This window comes from Somniosus microcephalus, chromosome 2, assembly GCF_052327205.1.
Source record: "Somniosus microcephalus isolate GS21.2 chromosome 2, FLI_Smic_1.0, whole genome shotgun sequence".
NCBI classification, from domain to species: domain Eukaryota; kingdom Metazoa; phylum Chordata; class Chondrichthyes; order Squaliformes; family Somniosidae; genus Somniosus; species Somniosus microcephalus.
This window is the reverse complement of record NC_140988.1, coordinates 272,987,836-273,005,330: the sequence shown is the minus strand read 5'-3', so window position 1 is coordinate 273,005,330 and position 17,495 is coordinate 272,987,836. Positions and strand designations below refer to the sequence as shown.

Below are 17,495 nucleotides of genomic sequence, written 5' to 3'. Positions count from 1 at the left end.
GCGGATTGGAAGGAGCCGGTGGCATAGAAGTTGAGAGCCACCGTCACCTTCACTGCCACTGACAGAGACGTCCTGCTCCTGAGCTGTGGCTGCAGATCTCTGTGAAGCAGGTGGCAAATCTCAGTGACCACCTCCCTTCTGAATCGCAGCCTCCGAACACACTGCTCCTCAGACATGTTCAGATACGAGAACTGCTGGCGGTATACCCTGGGTGGGTAAGGCCTCCTTTGCCGACGCCTGTTGGCCCTTCTCCATCTGGCCATGACTGGCACTCTCTCACGGCGTCTCTGAGCCCTTTGAATGCAATGCAGTAAGCCAACGTTTCCACCCATCGCAGCCCCCATTATATGTTTCGAATCAATGCTATGGCACTGAAAGTTAAATACAAGTGCAAAGCTCTGGCCTGAAGCCACAAGTACCTGTGCGAGTGTTCAGCCAAACCAGAAAGCTCTCTACCTTTCTCTCTCTCCAAATGTCCGTCTCTCACAAAGAAGGAGTGGAGCAAAATGGCTGCCATTTATACTGCAGGAGGAGTCCCCTTTAATTAGCGCCCCCCGCACCCCGCAGCGACTGGGAACCGTTCCCCTCTACCAGTCGCGGGGGGCGCCAGGCGCACAATAGGCCAGCGCCACTGAATTTCCGGTTCAGGGCGCACAAAGGGCGTTGCACCATGAAATGACGTCAGGATCTGCGCGTGCAGCTGAGCGCGCGCAAAGGTTTTGCACCGCCGCTAAATCTTAACTGAATTTCGCGGGAGGCGTAGATCGCGCCGCGCCCGGGCGCTAGCCGCTTAGCGCCCCACTTCTCCTCCTCCTAAGGCGCTAGCGTCTGGCGCAAACAACTGAATTTCTAGGCCAATATATTTTAAATTTCACTGTGGATTTAATTCAGCTGACAGCATGTTTTTTTTATAAACTTGGAAATTAAAATCATTTAAAAAAGTGTTTTGGCCCATTTAGTACAACTTTAACTCAACATCTAATGCTAACAAATTGATTCTAAGTAAAAGATAATGCCAATACAAATGAAGGATTATACAATAAATCAGAGTTATCACTTTTTTACCAATGAGACTTTTGACCAAGTTATTGTAGAATTCCAATAAACTTGGCAGAATTAACCATAACAAAGGAATACAAGTATATTAATTCAAAAAACATGCTAAAAATTCTTTGTATCACTTATTAATTGCAAGTTATTGTATGTTGCCCTAAGCTGTTTTTAAAGGAAAGTATTGTGGCTTAGTACTGCAAAGCAGTATTGGCAAAAAGCCCCATCTTATTAATGTTGGTAGGTCTACTGAGCCCATGTTTTCACTTTTCATATTATGGAACTACAGCATCTGAACTTTTTAATATCCAGCACCCCCCACAAACTTGTCTCCATTTAGTCAATACTATTATTAGTTACTGCTCCACTGAATTGTCCTCTTGTGTTTCTCCTAAACTGCAAATACACAGTCGGTATCCTCTCTGCATGATCAAGGTATTGCAATCAAGGCTCATCTTACCATCTCCCACTAGAACTTATTTTTTGCACAGGATCTCAAAACTAACCCAAAACTTGGGCTACCCAATCACTACTGTTTGATTTACACAGTCTTCTCTCCTATGAAGTCCTGCACTATGCACTTTGCTTCTACATCTAGGTTTTTCAAATTTAAAAAAAGCTTCCACTAGATAATGGTTAGTTGAAACTTTTCTGAAGGACTTTACAGTTAGAGTAACAAGTATTTTTGTCACACAGAACCCACTTGTTTCTTACAACTATAGTAGCTAACTTGTACAAACTATGGCAAAGTGTTATCTGGGCAGGATTTTTTTTTAAAGTAATTTTAAGATTACCACTAGTAAAAATGGGAAAAAATATAAACTCGGATATAGCAATTCAAGAAAAAAAACTCAAGCAAGGATTTATACAATGTAATATATTATTTTTAGTAGTTCAATACATATTTTATTTAAACTACACATACCTCCAAGTTCTTTCGCATTGAGGATTGCATTCTGGAATGGAACAGCTTTAATGCTAAAACCTGAAGGTGGGAAAAACAGAAAAGATGCAACTTAAAATGGGGAAAAAAAGACAATAAAACATAAAATTAGTTTCACAAAGGTGAGAAAAATATTTCTTGCTGAATTTGTGTGTTAATTATAAAAGTCAGTGCTGGGGAATGGAACATTTTCACTTTTTGCATCCAGTGCCAGCAGCATGTTTAGCTCTAACCTCAAAGTCATGCACGACCATGCCAATTTAAGATTTCCATTTCTCACCACAAATATCTTGTAGTCCTTCTGAATGATGTTGCCAATTAGTTATAGATTGAAGGAGTTGTATGAATTGGACATAAAACCTCCAGCAGCTGTATATAAATTATATCCCTTAAAGTTAGTAGAGCAGAGACATTCATCTAGTCCATCTTGTCTAGATTTGTAGATTGATTTGAGCCTTAAAACGGACAGAAAGGTAAATTCAGAGGCTGCGTTTTTTTTTTATTCGTTTATGGAATGTGGGTGTTGCTGGCAAGGCCAGCATTTATTGCCCATCCCTAATTGCCCCCGAGAAAGTGGTGGTGAGCCGCCTTCTTGAACCGCTGCAGTCCGTGTGGTGAAGGTACTCCCACAGTGCTGTTAGGGAGAGAGTTCCAGGATTTTGACCCAGCGACGATGAAGGATCGGCAATATATTTCCAAGTCAGGATGGTGTGTGACTTGGGAGGGGAACTTGGAGGTGATGGTGTTCCCATGCGCCTGCTGCCCTTGTTCTTCTAGGTGCAAGAGGTTGCGGGTTTGGGAGGTGCTGCCGAAGAAGCCTTGGTGAGTTGCTGCAGTGCATCTTGTAGATGGTACACACTGCAGCCACGGGCCGCCGGTGGGTGGTGGAGGGAGTGAATGTTTAAGGTGGTGGATGGGCTGCCAATCAAGCGGGCTGCTTTGTCCTGGATGGTGTCGAGCTTCTTGAGTGTTGTTGGAGCTGCACCCATCCAGGCAAGTGGAGAGTATTTCATCACACTCCTTACTTGTGTCTTGTAGATGGTGGAAAGGCTTTGTGGAGTTAGGAGATGAGACGCTTCCCACAGAATACCTAGTCTCTGACCTGCTCTTGTTGCCACAGTATGTATGTGGCTGATCCAGATAAGTTTCTGGTCAATGGTGACCCCCAGGATGTTGATGGTGGGGGGATTCGGCGATGGTAACACCGTTGAATGTCAAGGGGCGGTGGTTAGACTCTCGCTTGCTGGAGATAGTCATTGCCTGGCACTTGTGTGGCGCGAATGTTACCTGCCACTTATCAGCCCAAGCCTGAACGCCATCCAGGTCCTGTTGCATGCGGGCAGCCTCACTTAAGTGAGAGGCTGGGTCAGAAATCAGAGCGACAGTGCTATAGCTCTGTCTCTAACTTGCACTCCCATCTTCCAAGGCTTCATTCTGAACTTTCTATCACATTTATTCAGTCAGAGTGAAGAGGCCTGCAATTGCAAGCATATTGAGTTATAAAGTTTTTGATGCACAGAGTATTTGCTGTCATATTTGAAACTTTAACATAAAGGAAGAAACCTAGTGACAGAATATACTAAATACAGGACCTGAACATAGGGCAAAAAAGCATCCGTGCAAGTGGAAAGGTGATGATTTGATACATCAAACACTCAAGGAGGTATCTAAGATTAGTTTAATAAGAGGGATCAATTCTTCAAATGGCTCCAAGGACAGGGTTTGCAGATCCTAAAGAGATAATAAAGCAATAATCAGTAAGGAAAGGTTTAACAGAGCCAATCAATATCATTTAATTTGGTCTCAAATCAATTTCAGTGAAATCTTCAAGCACAACATCAGTCACTTGACAAGCAGAAAACCGACTCTCAAACTAATGGATAGTCTATAATGCTGCAATCTGAGCATTCTCTCTTCAAGGCCCCTTCAAAGATAATTGAGTTTTCCAATATGGCAGTTTAAACTATTCTGTGCCTTTATATCATGGATTGCTGCTGATACTTTCCTGGTCCCCGCATCCTCTTTGGGTACATCAAAATGTGTTTGTATGTGACTAATGGTTTGCCTCCTATAGATATCATCTGGTGGTTATGTGCATATTTCAGCTCCAGTCCCATTCGGTTCACACTACCCACTTAACAGTTGAATACGGAGTAGCATTTAGCATGTGCCATCACCATCTGCCGACTTTGCATATGCTCCAGAATCCTGCTTCGGAAGAAAGCTTGTCCCTGAAAGCTTTGAGAGAAATGCCTTAAGAATTAAAATAATTGTGTTCTTAAAATGGAGTCAATAGGCAGACTGTAATGCTAGAAACGAACTGGCTAATGCTAATTAAACCATGAAAGAACAAGCTTGCATTTATATAGCATCTTTCACAACCTCAGGACATCCCAAAGCACTTTATAGCCGAAGTACTTTTTGAAGTGTAGTCACGGTTACATTCTTTACCAGGGATAGACAGCAAGCCAGCAAGACCACAGGTCCAGACAGCTCATTAAAGGAGGACATAACGGTGCCCTAGTCTATCTGGATCTGTGAGAGTCAAGAGTGAGAGAAAAAAAGAGTGAGCCCGAGAGCCAATGAGCCTGAGAAAATTACATTTTGACCTGGATTGATTGAAGCGCACTCTACTCCCACATCCACCAGCTCTGAAACCTGAGAATGTAAGCAGTTTTAAAAATGAGAAAGTTTGGATCACTGAGTTCTTCACAGGATACAAGCTGCTTTTGCCTCCACTGTGAAGGTCAAGTGTGGTCATACGGTAGATTATTGAAGACAGCAGTTTTCGGGAGCCACTTAATGCCGAAATACATGGCACCTTTACTGTGCTTGAATGGCCGGTTTCTGTGTTGTAATCTTTACAAGAGTGGGAGCTGCTGCTATTGGATATCTCCATTGGTAAGAGGAAAGGGAGCAGGAGCTGGGAGTTGCTTATGGCTGCACTTTTCGTCCATTGAATGCAGAGAGACACACAAACAGGCTGATATTACGCCTGTGTCATGGGTTTACTCACAGGCAAAAACCACAGGCGTGGCACGCGAACCTCAAACTCTACTTCCCGATTTTTCTCCTGGGTTGCTTGCAACAGTGCCTGGGAGATTAATCTTTCATTCTGGAGACTCCAGGGCAACCCTGTCACACACACAGGAACCGAGAGCTGAAGGGTGGGAGTTTAAACACAATTTCACACCGACTTTAAATGAAAAGCCATGGATATCATTCCAATTCAGCCCAAACGTCATGTCGTGTTCAGCATAATTTAAAATGATCAGCCATATCTCAGATATAGATTAAAAACAGAATTTTTTAAAATTTGGAATATGACTAATCTCCTTATTCATCCTTTCTCCAGTAGTACTGCTACCACAGGTGAACCACAACTAATTAGCAAATCAAATGCCATGGTTTCCAAATAAAAGTTACGCCTTGTGGTAATTTTTTCTTACACCAAGGTACTAAAGTACGGTTTACTCAAATTTGAATCATCTTATTTCACATTGAAGATCTAAAAACTTAATATAATTGATAACATTGCATTTTTAAAAATTCGTTCAGGGGATAAGGGCGTTGCTGGCAAGGCCAGCATTTATTGCTCAGCCCTAATTGCCCTTGAGAAGGTGGTGGTGAGCCGCCTTCTTGAACCGCTGCAGTCTGTGTGGTGAAGGTACTCCCACAGTGCTGCAAGGTAGGGAGTTCCAGGATTTTGACCTAGCGACGATGAAGGATCGGCGATATATTACTGTCAAGATGGTGTGTGACTTGATGGGGAACTTGGAGGTGGTGGTGTACCCATGCGCCTGCTGCCCTTGCCCTTCTAAGTGGAAGAGGTCGCGGGTTTGGGAGGTGCTGCCGAAGAAGCCTTGCCGAGTTGCTGCAGTGCATCTTGTAGATGGTACACACTGTAGCCATGGTATGCCGGTGGTGAAGGGAGTGAATGTTTAAGGTGGTGGATGGGGTGCCAATTAAGCGGGCTGCTTTGTCCTGGATGGTGTCGAGCTTCTTGAGTGTTGTTGGAGCTGCACTCATCCAGGCAAGTGTAGAGTATTCCATCATACTGCTGACTTGTGCCTTGTAGATGGTGGAAAGGCTTTGGGGAGTCAGGAGGTGAGACACTCACCGCAGAATACCTAGCCTCTGACCTGCTCTTGTTGCCACAGTATTTCATATTAAACAATTGTAAGCAGTTCTTTGCAGGATCATTGAATGATGCAGCATGGTAGAAAGCCTATCGGCCCATCGTGCCTGTGCTAGCTCGTTTGTAGAGCTATCGAATTAATCCCAGTACGCGGCTCTTTCCCCATAGCCCTGTATTTTTTTTCCTTTAAGCATTTATCCAATTCTCTTTTGAATGTTACTATTGAATCTGCTTCCACCACCCTTTCCTGCAGTGCATTCCAGATCATAACAACTCGCGGTGTAAAAAAAAGGTTTCCTTATGTTGCCTCTGGTTCTTTTGCCAATCACCTAAAATCTGTGTCCTCTGGTTACCGACCCTTCTGCTACTGGAAACAGTCTCTCCATATTTACTCTATCAAAACTATTCATGATTTTGAACACCTCAATCAAATCTCCTTCTCTGCTCGAAGAAAACAACCCCAGCTTCTCCACATAACTGAAGTTCCTCATCCCGGGTACCATTCTAGTAAATCTCTTTGGCATCCTTTCAAGGCCTTGATATCCTTCCAGACACTGCATTCCCTATTTCCCCTGTTCTACATATCCCCAGAAAAGGCCACATACCTCCTGAATGAATGGACGGATGGACAGAAGGAAGGAAGAAAAAAAGATGGCAAAATACTACCAAGGAGCCACTGATATTGCTCATTTCCTCTATTGGCCTGCTGTCCGAGACAAAGGGGTCAATTTTCCTGAAGCTGTCGGGAAGAAGGCGGGACTACAACTTTCGGGTTTTAGACCCGCCTACTTCGACGTCCAGCCAATCCGCGCGATTTTCCCTTGATTGACTTGTTGAGCCCTCCCAGTGGGCTCAAGTGTTTCACAGCTGTTTGAAGCTGTGAAACACTGACAGTCTGAGTTCTAACATGAGTCCTTCTGCACAGACTCAGTTAGAACTCTCAGCAGCACTCAAAGCTGAAGGCTGTCACTTTTCACAGATCGCAGCCGTTCAGCTTTACGTGCCGGCTGAGTGATGGGCTCCCGACGGCTACAGGAAGAAAGGCTGTTAAGGCAAGTACAGGTAAGTAAAAGTTCTTTACATACTTTAGACACATCAAACACACTTACCTTTGCACTCATGCACCCATCACTCAACTGAGCACCGACATCGCGACCCCTCCAACTCCTTCAACCCGACGGCCCGCCTGCTCTAACCTGGCGTGGTTTGGAGCCGTCGGGAATCCCACACGAAACCCCTCAAAATAGGGATTAGGCTAAAAACTGCCCGTTAACTACCTATTAACAGGCAGTTAATTGACACTAATCCCTTCCCGCCTGGTTTCGGCGGGTCCCAGTGCGGGTCGGGTACCCGCCGCCCCTGAAACTTGCGTGGGGTGGGGTTTTGGGCGGGATGGTGTCGGGACCCCCAAATTCGGGATTTCCCCCCACACACGCCTGAAACCCCGCCTGACGGCTCCAGGAAAATCGACCCCAAAGTCACCCACAAGTACAACATTCACCATCCCAAAACAAAGAAGAACTTGCATTAAATTAGGGCCTTTCATGACATCAGGATCCCCCAAAGTGATTTAGAGCCAGTGAAGTACTTTTGAAGTGTAGTCACTGCTGTAATGTAGGAAACACATCAGCCAATTTGCACACAGCAAGCTCCCACAAACAGCAGTGAAATAATGACCAAATAATCTATTCGCATGTTGTTGCTTGAGGGATAAATATTGGCCAGGACACAGGGGAGAACTTCCTGCTCTTCTTCGATTAGTGCCAGGGGATCTTTTACGTAAACCGGAGAGGTTTAACGTATCATCTAAAAGACAGCACCTCCAATAGTGCAGCACTCCCTCAGTACTTCACTGAAGTGTCAGCCTGGATTATATGCTCATATATGTCTGGAATGGGACTTGAACCTACAACCTTCTGACTCAGGAAATGGATACAGCAAAGCCTATGGGCCCCAACAACATCCCGGCTATCGTGCTGAAGACTTGTGCTCCAGAACTAGCCGTGCCTCTAGCCAAGCAGTACCAGTATAGCTACAACACTGGCATCTATCCTACAATGTGGAAAACTGCCCAGGTATGTCCTGTCCACAAAAAGCAGGACAAATCCAACCCGGCCAATTACCGCCCCATCAGTCTACTCTCAATTATCAGTAAAGTGATGGAAGGGATCATCGACAGTGCTATCAAGCGGCACCTACTCACCAATAACCTGCTCACTGATGCCCAGTTTGGGTTCCGCCATGACCACTTGGCTCCCGACCTCATTACAGCCTTAGTCCAAACATGGACAAAAGGAGCTGAATTCCAGAGGTGAGGTGAGAGTGACTGTCCTTGACATCAAGGAGCCCTAGTAAAACTGAAGTCAATTGGAATCGGGGGGGAAAAAGCTCCACTGGCTTGAGTTATACCTAGCACAAAGGAAGATGGTTGTGGTGGTTGAAGGTCAATCATCACAGCCCCAGGATATCGCTGCAGGAGTTCTACAGGGCAGTGTCCTAGGCCCAACCATCTTCAGCTGCTTCATCAATTACTTTCCTTCCAACCTAAGGTTAGAAATGGGGATGTTTGCTGATGACTGCACAGTGTTCAGTGCCATTTACAATTCCTCAGATAATGAAGCAGTCCATGCCCGCATGCAACAAGACCTGGACATGTGAATTAGGAGCAGGAGTAGACCACTCGGCCCCTCGTACCTGCTCCGCCATTCAATAAGATCATGGCTGATCTGATTACTCCACATTCCCACCTACCCCCGATAAGCAAGGGGGGTGAAAGGTTATCAAGAATCTATCTACCTCTGCCTTAAAAATATTCAAAGACTCTGTTTCCACCGCCCTCTGAAGAAGAAAGCTCCAAAGACTCACGACCCTCTGAGAAAAAATTTCTCCTCTTCTCTGTTTAAAAGTAAGGGGTCACCCATTTAAGACAGCCACCCCTAGTTCTAGATTCTCCCCACAAGAGGAAACATCATCTCCACATCCACCCTGTCCAGACCCCTCAGGATCTTATATGTTTCAATCAAGTCACCTCTTATTCTTCTAAACTCCAGCAGATACAAGTCTAGCCTGTCCAACCTTTCCTCATAAGACAACCCACCCATTCCAGGTATTAGTCCAGTAAACCTTCTCTGAACTGCTTCCAACGCATTTACATCCTTCCTTAAATAAGGAGACCAATACTGTACACAATACTCCAGGTGTGGCCTCACCAATGCCCTGTATAACTGAAGCATAACCTCCCTACTTTTGTATTCAATTCCCCTCGCAATAAACAATAACATTCTATTAGCTTTCCTAATTACTTGCTGTACCTGAATAGTAACCTTTTGCGATTCATGCACTAGGACACCCAGATCCCTCTGCATCTCAGAGCTCTGCAATCTCTCACCATTTAGATAATATGCTCTTTTTTATTCTTCCTGCCAAAATGGACAATTTCACATTTTCCCACATTATACTCCATTTGCCAGATCTTTGCCCACTCACTTCACCTATCTATATCCCTTTGTAGCCTCCTTATGTCCTCTTCACAATTTACTTTCCTACCTAGCTTTGTGTCATCAGAAAATTTAGCAACCATACCTTCGGTCCCTTCATCCAAGTCATTTATATAAATTGTAAAAAGTCGAGGCCCCAGCACTAATCCCTGTGGCACACCACTCGTTACATCTTGCCAATCAGAAAATGACCCATTTATGCCTACTCTCTGCTTCCTGTTAGCTAGCCAATCTTCTATCCATGCCAATATGTTACCCCCTACACCATGAGCTTTTATTTTCCGCAATAACCTTTGATGTGGCACCTTATCAAATGTCTTCTGGAAATCTAAGTACAGTACATCCACCGGTTCCCCTTTATTCACAGCACATGTTACTTCCTCAAAGAACTCCAATTGGTTAAACGTGATTTCCCTTTCACAAAACCATGTTGACTCTGCCTGATTACCTTGAACTTTTCTAAGTGCCCTGCTATAATGTCTTTAATAATAGCTTCTAACATCTTTCCTATGACAGATATTAAGCTAACTGGCCTGTGGTTTCCTGCTTTCTGAATAAAGGAGTTACATTTGCTATTTTCCAATCTAATGGAACCTCCCCCAAATCTAGGAAATTCGTTCAGGCTTGGGCTGATAAGTGGCAGGTAACATTCACGCCACACAAGTGCCAGGCAATGACTACCTCCAACAAGCGAGAGTCTAACCACCTCCCCATGGCATTCAACGTTATTACCATCACCGAATCCCCCACCATCAACATCCTGGGGGGGTCACCATTGACCAGAAACTTAACTGGACCAGCCACATAAATACTGTGGCAACAACAGCAGGTCAGAGGCTAGGCATTCTGTGACGAGTGTCTCACCTACTGACTCCCCAAAGACTTTCCACCATCTACAAGGCACAAGTAAGGAGTGTGATGGAATACTCTCCACTTGCCTGGATGAGTGCAGCTCCAACAACACTCGAAGCTCGACACCATCCAGGACAAAACAGCCCTCTTGATTGGCACCCCATCCACCGCCTTAAACATTCACTCCCTCCACCACCGGCGTACCATGGCTGCAGTGTGTACCATCTACAAGATGCACTGCAGCAACTCGCCAAGGCTTCTTTGGCAGCACCTCCCAAACCCACGAGACCTCTTCCACCTAGAAGAACAAGGGCAGCAGGTGCATGGGAACACCTCCACCTCCAAGTTTCCCTCCAAGTCACACACCATCCTGACTTAGGGGTATATCGCCGATCCTTCATCGTCGCTGGGTCAAAATCATGGAACTCCCTACCAAACAGCACTGTGGGAGGCCTTCACCACACGGACTGCAGCAGTTCAAGAATGTGGCTCACCACCACCTTCTCAAGGGCAATTAGGGATGGGCAATAAATGCTGGCCTTGCCAGCGACGACGACATCCCATGAACGAATAAAAAAAAATGAAAGTGCGACCACTGAGCCAAGGCAGACACGTCGGAAAAGATACCAAACAAAAGAATAGAAGCCAATAATACAGTATTTCGAACAAAACTGCTTTATTTTTGTCACATTGCCGCCCTTCAGACAAGATGTGAAACCAACTTCACATCTCCAGGTTTGGAACAGGAGTAGGCCATTCAGTCCCTCGGGCCTGCTCCGCCATTCAATTAGATCATGGCTGATCTGCAGCTGAACTCCATTTTCCCGCCTTTGGTCCATATCCCTTACCAAACAAAATTCCATTTATCTCCGTCTTGAAAGCGCAATTGTCCCAGCATCCACATCCCTTTGGTGGCGGGGGTGGGGGCGGGGGGGTGGGGGCGGGGGGGGAGTGGTTTCCAAATTTCTACCACCCGCCGAGAGAAAATGTGCTTACTGATTTCGCTCTTGAATGGCCTAGCTCTAACTTTATGATTATGTCCCCATGCGTCTTGATTTCCCCCCACCAGAGGAAATACTTTCTCCATTTCAAGATAATTCTACACACCATAATGTTTCATAATTCTATCTCCACCTTTGGATTTACTGCACAAGAAAAGTAATCACCATCGACGCCTTTACTCTGGGTTGCAGCACTTAAGCAACATGGTCATATCTGGTCTGTAACTGCATGAAATATGTCTGCGGATGTTTAAATTTAGGTCATGTTTCTGCTGTAGAGTCACCATTTTGGCAATGGTAATATAAATTAAGTGGTACAATTTAAAATGGGGTGCAGGAACGGAGAGACCAGATCTTTGAAGGTGGCAGGACAAGTTAAGGCGGCGGTTAAAAAAGCACATGGGATCCTTGGCTTTATTAACAGAGGCATAGAATACAAAAGCAAGGAGGTTATGCTAAAACTTTATAAAACACTGGTTAGGCCTCAGCTGGAGTATTGTGTTCAATTCTGGGCACCACACTTTAGGAAGGATGTCAAGGCCTTAGAATGGGTGCAGAAGAGATTTACTAGAATGGTACCAGGGATGAGGGACTGCAGTTGTGTGGAGAAACTGGAGAAGTTGGGGTCGTTCTCCTTAGAGCAGAGGCGGTTAAGAGATTTGATAGAGGTGTTCAAAATCATGAGCAGTTTCGATAAAGAAAATAAGAAACAATTTCTAGTGGCAGAAGGGTCGGTAGCCAGATGACACAGGTTGAAGGGGATAGGCAAAAGAACGAGAGGGCATGTGAGAACATTTTTTATCCAGTGAGTTGTTGTGATCTGGAATGCACTGCCTGAAAGGGCGGTGGAAGCACATTCAATAATAACATTCAAAAGAGATTTGGATAAATACTTGAAGGGGAAAAAAATTACAGGGCTATGGGGACAGAGCCAGGGAGTGGGACTAATTGGATAGCTCTTTCAAAGAGCCGGCACAGGCGCAATGGGCCAAGTGGCCTCCTTCTGCACTGTATCATTCTATGATTTTCAGAAGCAGAAGCTCTACCCAACACATCATCAACTTCTTTTAGTTTGATGTATTTTCTGTTTGTTACTTTGGAGTTCATGCTGTACATGTAGGCGCATATGAAGCAGTAACATTTCTTCCCTTCCCCACTGACAGGACGTTGTTGCTGGTTGGAAAGAAAATTAACAACTGTGCAGGCGTGGCCTCGGTCTTCCCAGAGATCCCCGGCATGACAGCCTTAGGTCTGGCACAACTTACCGATCGAGCAGTGACCGTTAGTTGCCAGTGACATCCATCAAAATATCTTGCACCAGGGAACACAAAAGAATCGAGGCCGACTTATCAAAAATAAAATCTTAGAGCAGGATTGAAGCAGTGAGAGCAGGTTTTGAGCAAATGGGAGGAGGGACAGTGCAACCCAGGCCACGAAGGGAGCAACAGACCAGACGGACAGGGCAGAAGATGTGCTGCAGTGAACCAGCGATTGGAGGGTTAAATTATTGTTTTAATCAGCAAAACACATTATAAATGTGGACATAGGAAGTTATAATGGAAAAAAAAGTTAACAGACAGTGTGACCAAAGTTAAGTTGTAAGTCAATCTTCCATGGCTTTGCATACAGTAAGTCAGAATATGATTACGGTCTTACCGATCTCAGATGTCTGTGCTGCTGCTATTCTCTGTCTCCTCTTCTACTTCTCTCCCTTCTCTTCTGCATCTCTCCCCCTTAATTCACCCTTATGCATCTCTCCCTCTCCTCTTCTATTTCTGTCTTTTTTTCTCTCTCTCTCTCCTTTCCTTTTGGGGAGGTGGCGGCTCCCTTTGCCGCCACACCCATCAGCTGCAGATTGCATTTGGGATAGGGGTTCTGGGTAAAATGTGGCCTTCAGCAGCTCCCTTCCCCTCCCCCAATCACTGTTAGTTCCCATTGCGTCCACTACTCCATCTTCCTACTACTCATTCTCCTTCATACTATGCTCCTATTGCCATCAATACCCTTACCACTATGAATGAGCCACTCTCCCCCATATCCCCTTTCCCCCAAATGTTTACTGCATCCTTAAGCCTGCATTCACCCCCACCTAGGGTGGGTGCCATGAGGCCAGAGGCCTACTACCCTCAACTAGTTTTCCTCCTCCCTGCCCCTTCATGTTTTCCTCAAAAATGCTTTGTTTGCTTTCAAAATTCAGCTTAAAAATGTTTATAATTAGAAGGAGCAAAAAGAAACTGCCTGTCTGCCTTCCTCTCTTTCTGTCTCATGGATGGCAGAAATGAGAAACTTATTCTCCTAGGTGTACACAATTAGCATTGACCTTTTTCTGTTTACAACAGGGGGAGAAAATCAGTTGGCTTCAAAATTCAAGCAGTAGTCTTAACATTTTTACTAACATTGAACAAAGAATGCACTCTTTCCTTCTCAATCCATCTCAGTTTACTAAATTTTTAACGTTTATAAAGAGCTATAACAGGTATATCAGAAAACTGTCATATCTCCCTCTCTTTCTCTGACACACACTTTAAAAAATGCACTCAATATAAAATTTACCTCAATAAAAGCTTCTGAAATTTTTCCTTTTTTAAATTATTTGACAAAAAGGTACTGGGCAGAAACCACTTGAGTTGAAGAAAAGTATTCGATCAGTACAGCTGACTCAACAGTACCTGTACTAACATTCTGGGAAATACATAGACTGCACATACTCAGACTGCACAGTCCAAGTCGAGTTCAGAGTCATAGTGCTAAGCAAAAATAACTCCTCCAAGCCCAGGCTTTTGAGAGAGCCCAAGGATTTAGTAAAAGCATTAAAAGACAATTCAATGGATACATTCAGTCATTATTCTGAAATATGTAATCTGATAATTCTATTTTGTTTAAATCTTTATTTTGGACATTAGAAATTCCAGCTAATCATGAAGGAAAAGAAATTCAGAAAGTATTTTGAGCAATTTTTGGGAACCCGGTGGCCAGGTTGTGCAAACACAGGATAACATACTCTCGCTATAAAATAGCAGCTATTGTGTCACACGGTATGACATCTTTTAATATTTAAATCATCGTCGCACTAGCTACAGGAGTAGCGGGTACTGAAAGTACTTACGAGTTATTGATGAAGTGCGGCACTGCATGCCGATTTTAATACATATACAATACTATCCACACATACATTTTAAACACGCAGTTTCTGAGCTTGAGGAGCAGCTGGCTACACGGTCACATTCGAGAGGCGGAAGGGTTCCTGGAATGCAAATTGCAAGAGGCAGTTACCCCTTGGACATAGTGAGTTAATGAGGAAGGGAAGTGGTTGACCATTCACTGGGGTAGGAAAAAGGAAAAAGGAGGCAATGCAGGGATCTCCTGAGAGTGTTGAATTGACAAAACAGGTATTCAGCACTGAGTATCTATGAAATTCACAGTAAATTAGAGCAAGGCAGCCATGAGTAAAACCAGGGCATTATGAAGCAAGTGATGACCAATGAGGTTGAAGCGCAGAAATACAGTAGTTAATAGAGAATTCCATAGACAGATGTTTTTGTAGCCACAACTGAGAATCCCAAATGGTGCGTTGCTTCCCAGCTGCCCAGGAAAGGAATCACAGAATGGATGCACAAGATTTTGAGAGGGAAAGGGAACAGAAAGAAATCATAGTTCATGTTAGAACTAATGGAATAGAAAGAAACAGAATTGAAATCTCAGGATTACTCCTGATGCCATGAGCTGTCAATATTGGAATAGCAAGATAAGGAAGTTAAATAAATCACTAGAAAGATGGCTTAGGAAGGAAGAGACTAGCTCTGGGCCAAGAGTGGACTATATTGGATGGATGGGCTTTATCTGAACAAGGCTGGGGCCAATGTCATCTCAGAGACTAACTATTTCTCTGGGGTGAGTTTAAACGGATATAGCAGAGGGAATGGAAAATAAGATGAGGCAGTAGAAAGGAAAGCAAAAAGGGGCAAGGAGTATACGAAATTAATATTAAAAAAAAAACACAGAACGAGCAGAGTATCACATCTTCAGAGGAAGTCAAGATTGTTGAGACTAATATAAACAGTGCAAAATCTTTAAATCTTAAGTTACCTACGTAAACAGGCTACTACCACCAGTGTTTAAAAAAGGCTCTGTAAGCAGTGCTGCCTTCCAAATAATACTTTATTTTTGCTTTCCGTCAGATTTCAGTTTACATAAACTATCACATCTAAACATTTTACACAATATACTGCAATTTTGTGTAGATATTACCTGTTGTGGGTATGATGCTGTCTGTGCTCTCGCTACAGAGTTGTGTAAGCAGGCTTGACTTGCCAGATCCTGTAAGGCCGATACAAACGACATCGTATTCTGTTCGTGGCGAAGGTGGCCCTTTGCAGCAAAAAGCTCTGAAACACTTTGGAAAATAAGAACATTTTTAATCTTGGTTGATTTGGAAAACTGGATTCAGACAGCTAGAGCAAATGTGGTGTCAGGCATTTTTATTCATTAGTGCCGTCACGTTCATCGCATTTTTGTCTACACTTTTCCCATTATGTCAACATTTATAATGCAAGCTGCTTATGTAAAACAGTCACACTGTAATTATACCCTTCCCACGGCGCTTCACAAGCGTTATCAAACAAAATTTGACACCGAGCCACAAAGGAGATATTAAGACAGGTGAAAGAGGTAAGTTTTAAGCAGCGTCTTAAAAGGAGAGAGAGGTGAAGAGGTTTAGGGAGGGAATTCCAGAGCTAAGGACCTAGGCAGCTGAAGGCACAGCCGCCAATGGTGGAACAATGAAATTCAGGGATGCGCAAGAGGCAAGAATTGGAGGAGTGCAGAGATCTCTCAGGGTTGTAGGGCTGGAAAAGGTTACAGAGATAGGGAAGGGCAAGACCACTGAGGGATTTGAAAACAAGGAGTGGGAAGAGAAGCCATTGCAGGAGATTCGCTGGCTGCAATTGGACAGATAAAAATAGAACCAGGCGAGGGCATTCCCACCCAGCTCGACAACTGAGGAGGCGCGGTGGAAGAAGATGGTGTGGTTAACCATGTCAAAGGATGCAGACACGTTGAAAAGGATAAGGAGAGGTTGACAAGGATGAGTAGGGATAGTTTGCCATGGTCAGTGACATAGCATGTAATTTGTGATGTTGATGAGGGCCGTTCCAGGGCTGTAGCAGGGACAGAAACCTGATGCAAGAGGTCAGAAAGTTGTTGTTTCAAGCTACTCAAGATGCACGTTATATCCATAAAGGGGACAGGCCTAAGACATCAAGAAATAATACTTGCAGTTGAACACTATGGCCATCTATGTGAAACATGGGAACAGAAGTAGGCCAGTCGTCCCATTAAGCTACACTCCCATTTTGTTAGCCATGGCAGCTATTTTGTTGACCTCAATTACCCATATTTTCATCATATCCCTTAATACCCTTACTTTCAAATAGAGCATTTAACTCCCTTTTCGGATGAGATATTAAACTGAGGCCCCAACTGCCCTCTGAGGTAGACGTATAAGATCCCAAGGCACTATTTCAAAGAAGAGCAAGGGAGTTCTCCCCGGTGTCCTGGCCAACATTTATCCCTCAACCAACATAACTAAAACAGATTATCTGGTCATTATCAAATTGCTGTTTATGGGACCTTGCTGAGCGCAAATTGGCTGCCGCGTTTCCCATATTACAAGTGACTACACTTCAAGAAAGTAATTAATCGGCTGTAAAGTGCTGTGGGACGTCCTGAAGTCATGCAAGGCACTATATAAATGCAAGCCTCTCTCTTTTAAAATTAAATGCTTCAATTGATTCAGCAGTAATTATAGTTCATATAAAGGATAATGCATACAAGTTAGTACAGAAAGCCATTGAAGCTAATAACACAAATGAGTTCACGAGACAACTGGATGTGTTTCTGGACAAAGAAGGGATTGAGGGATAGAGAGAGTTGGTGGGACTGAGGCCAAATCAAAAGTTATCTATTTTAGACTAAATGAGCTTTTCCTCTTCCTTGGAGAAGTAGGGCAAGTTTTC

The 17,495-nt window shown here is 44.1% G+C and overlaps 1 protein-coding gene across 5 annotated transcripts in view; it reads right to left on the bottom strand.

Moving 5' to 3' along the window:
- Nucleotides 1-17,495, bottom strand: part of LOC147123403 (ADP-ribosylation factor-like protein 15) — a 430,360-nt gene that overhangs the window by 249,971 nt on the left and 162,894 nt on the right. For all 5 annotated transcript variants that reach the window (XM_085972453.1, XM_085972480.1, XM_085972463.1 and 2 more), the window contains 2 exons: nt 15,730-15,874; nt 1,976-2,035 (listed from right to left, as the gene is read on the bottom strand). In XM_085972453.1, the coding sequence (XP_085828579.1) occupies nt 1,976-2,035; nt 15,730-15,874 (205 nt within the window). The remainder of the gene's footprint in view (nt 1-1,975; nt 2,036-15,729; nt 15,875-17,495) is intronic.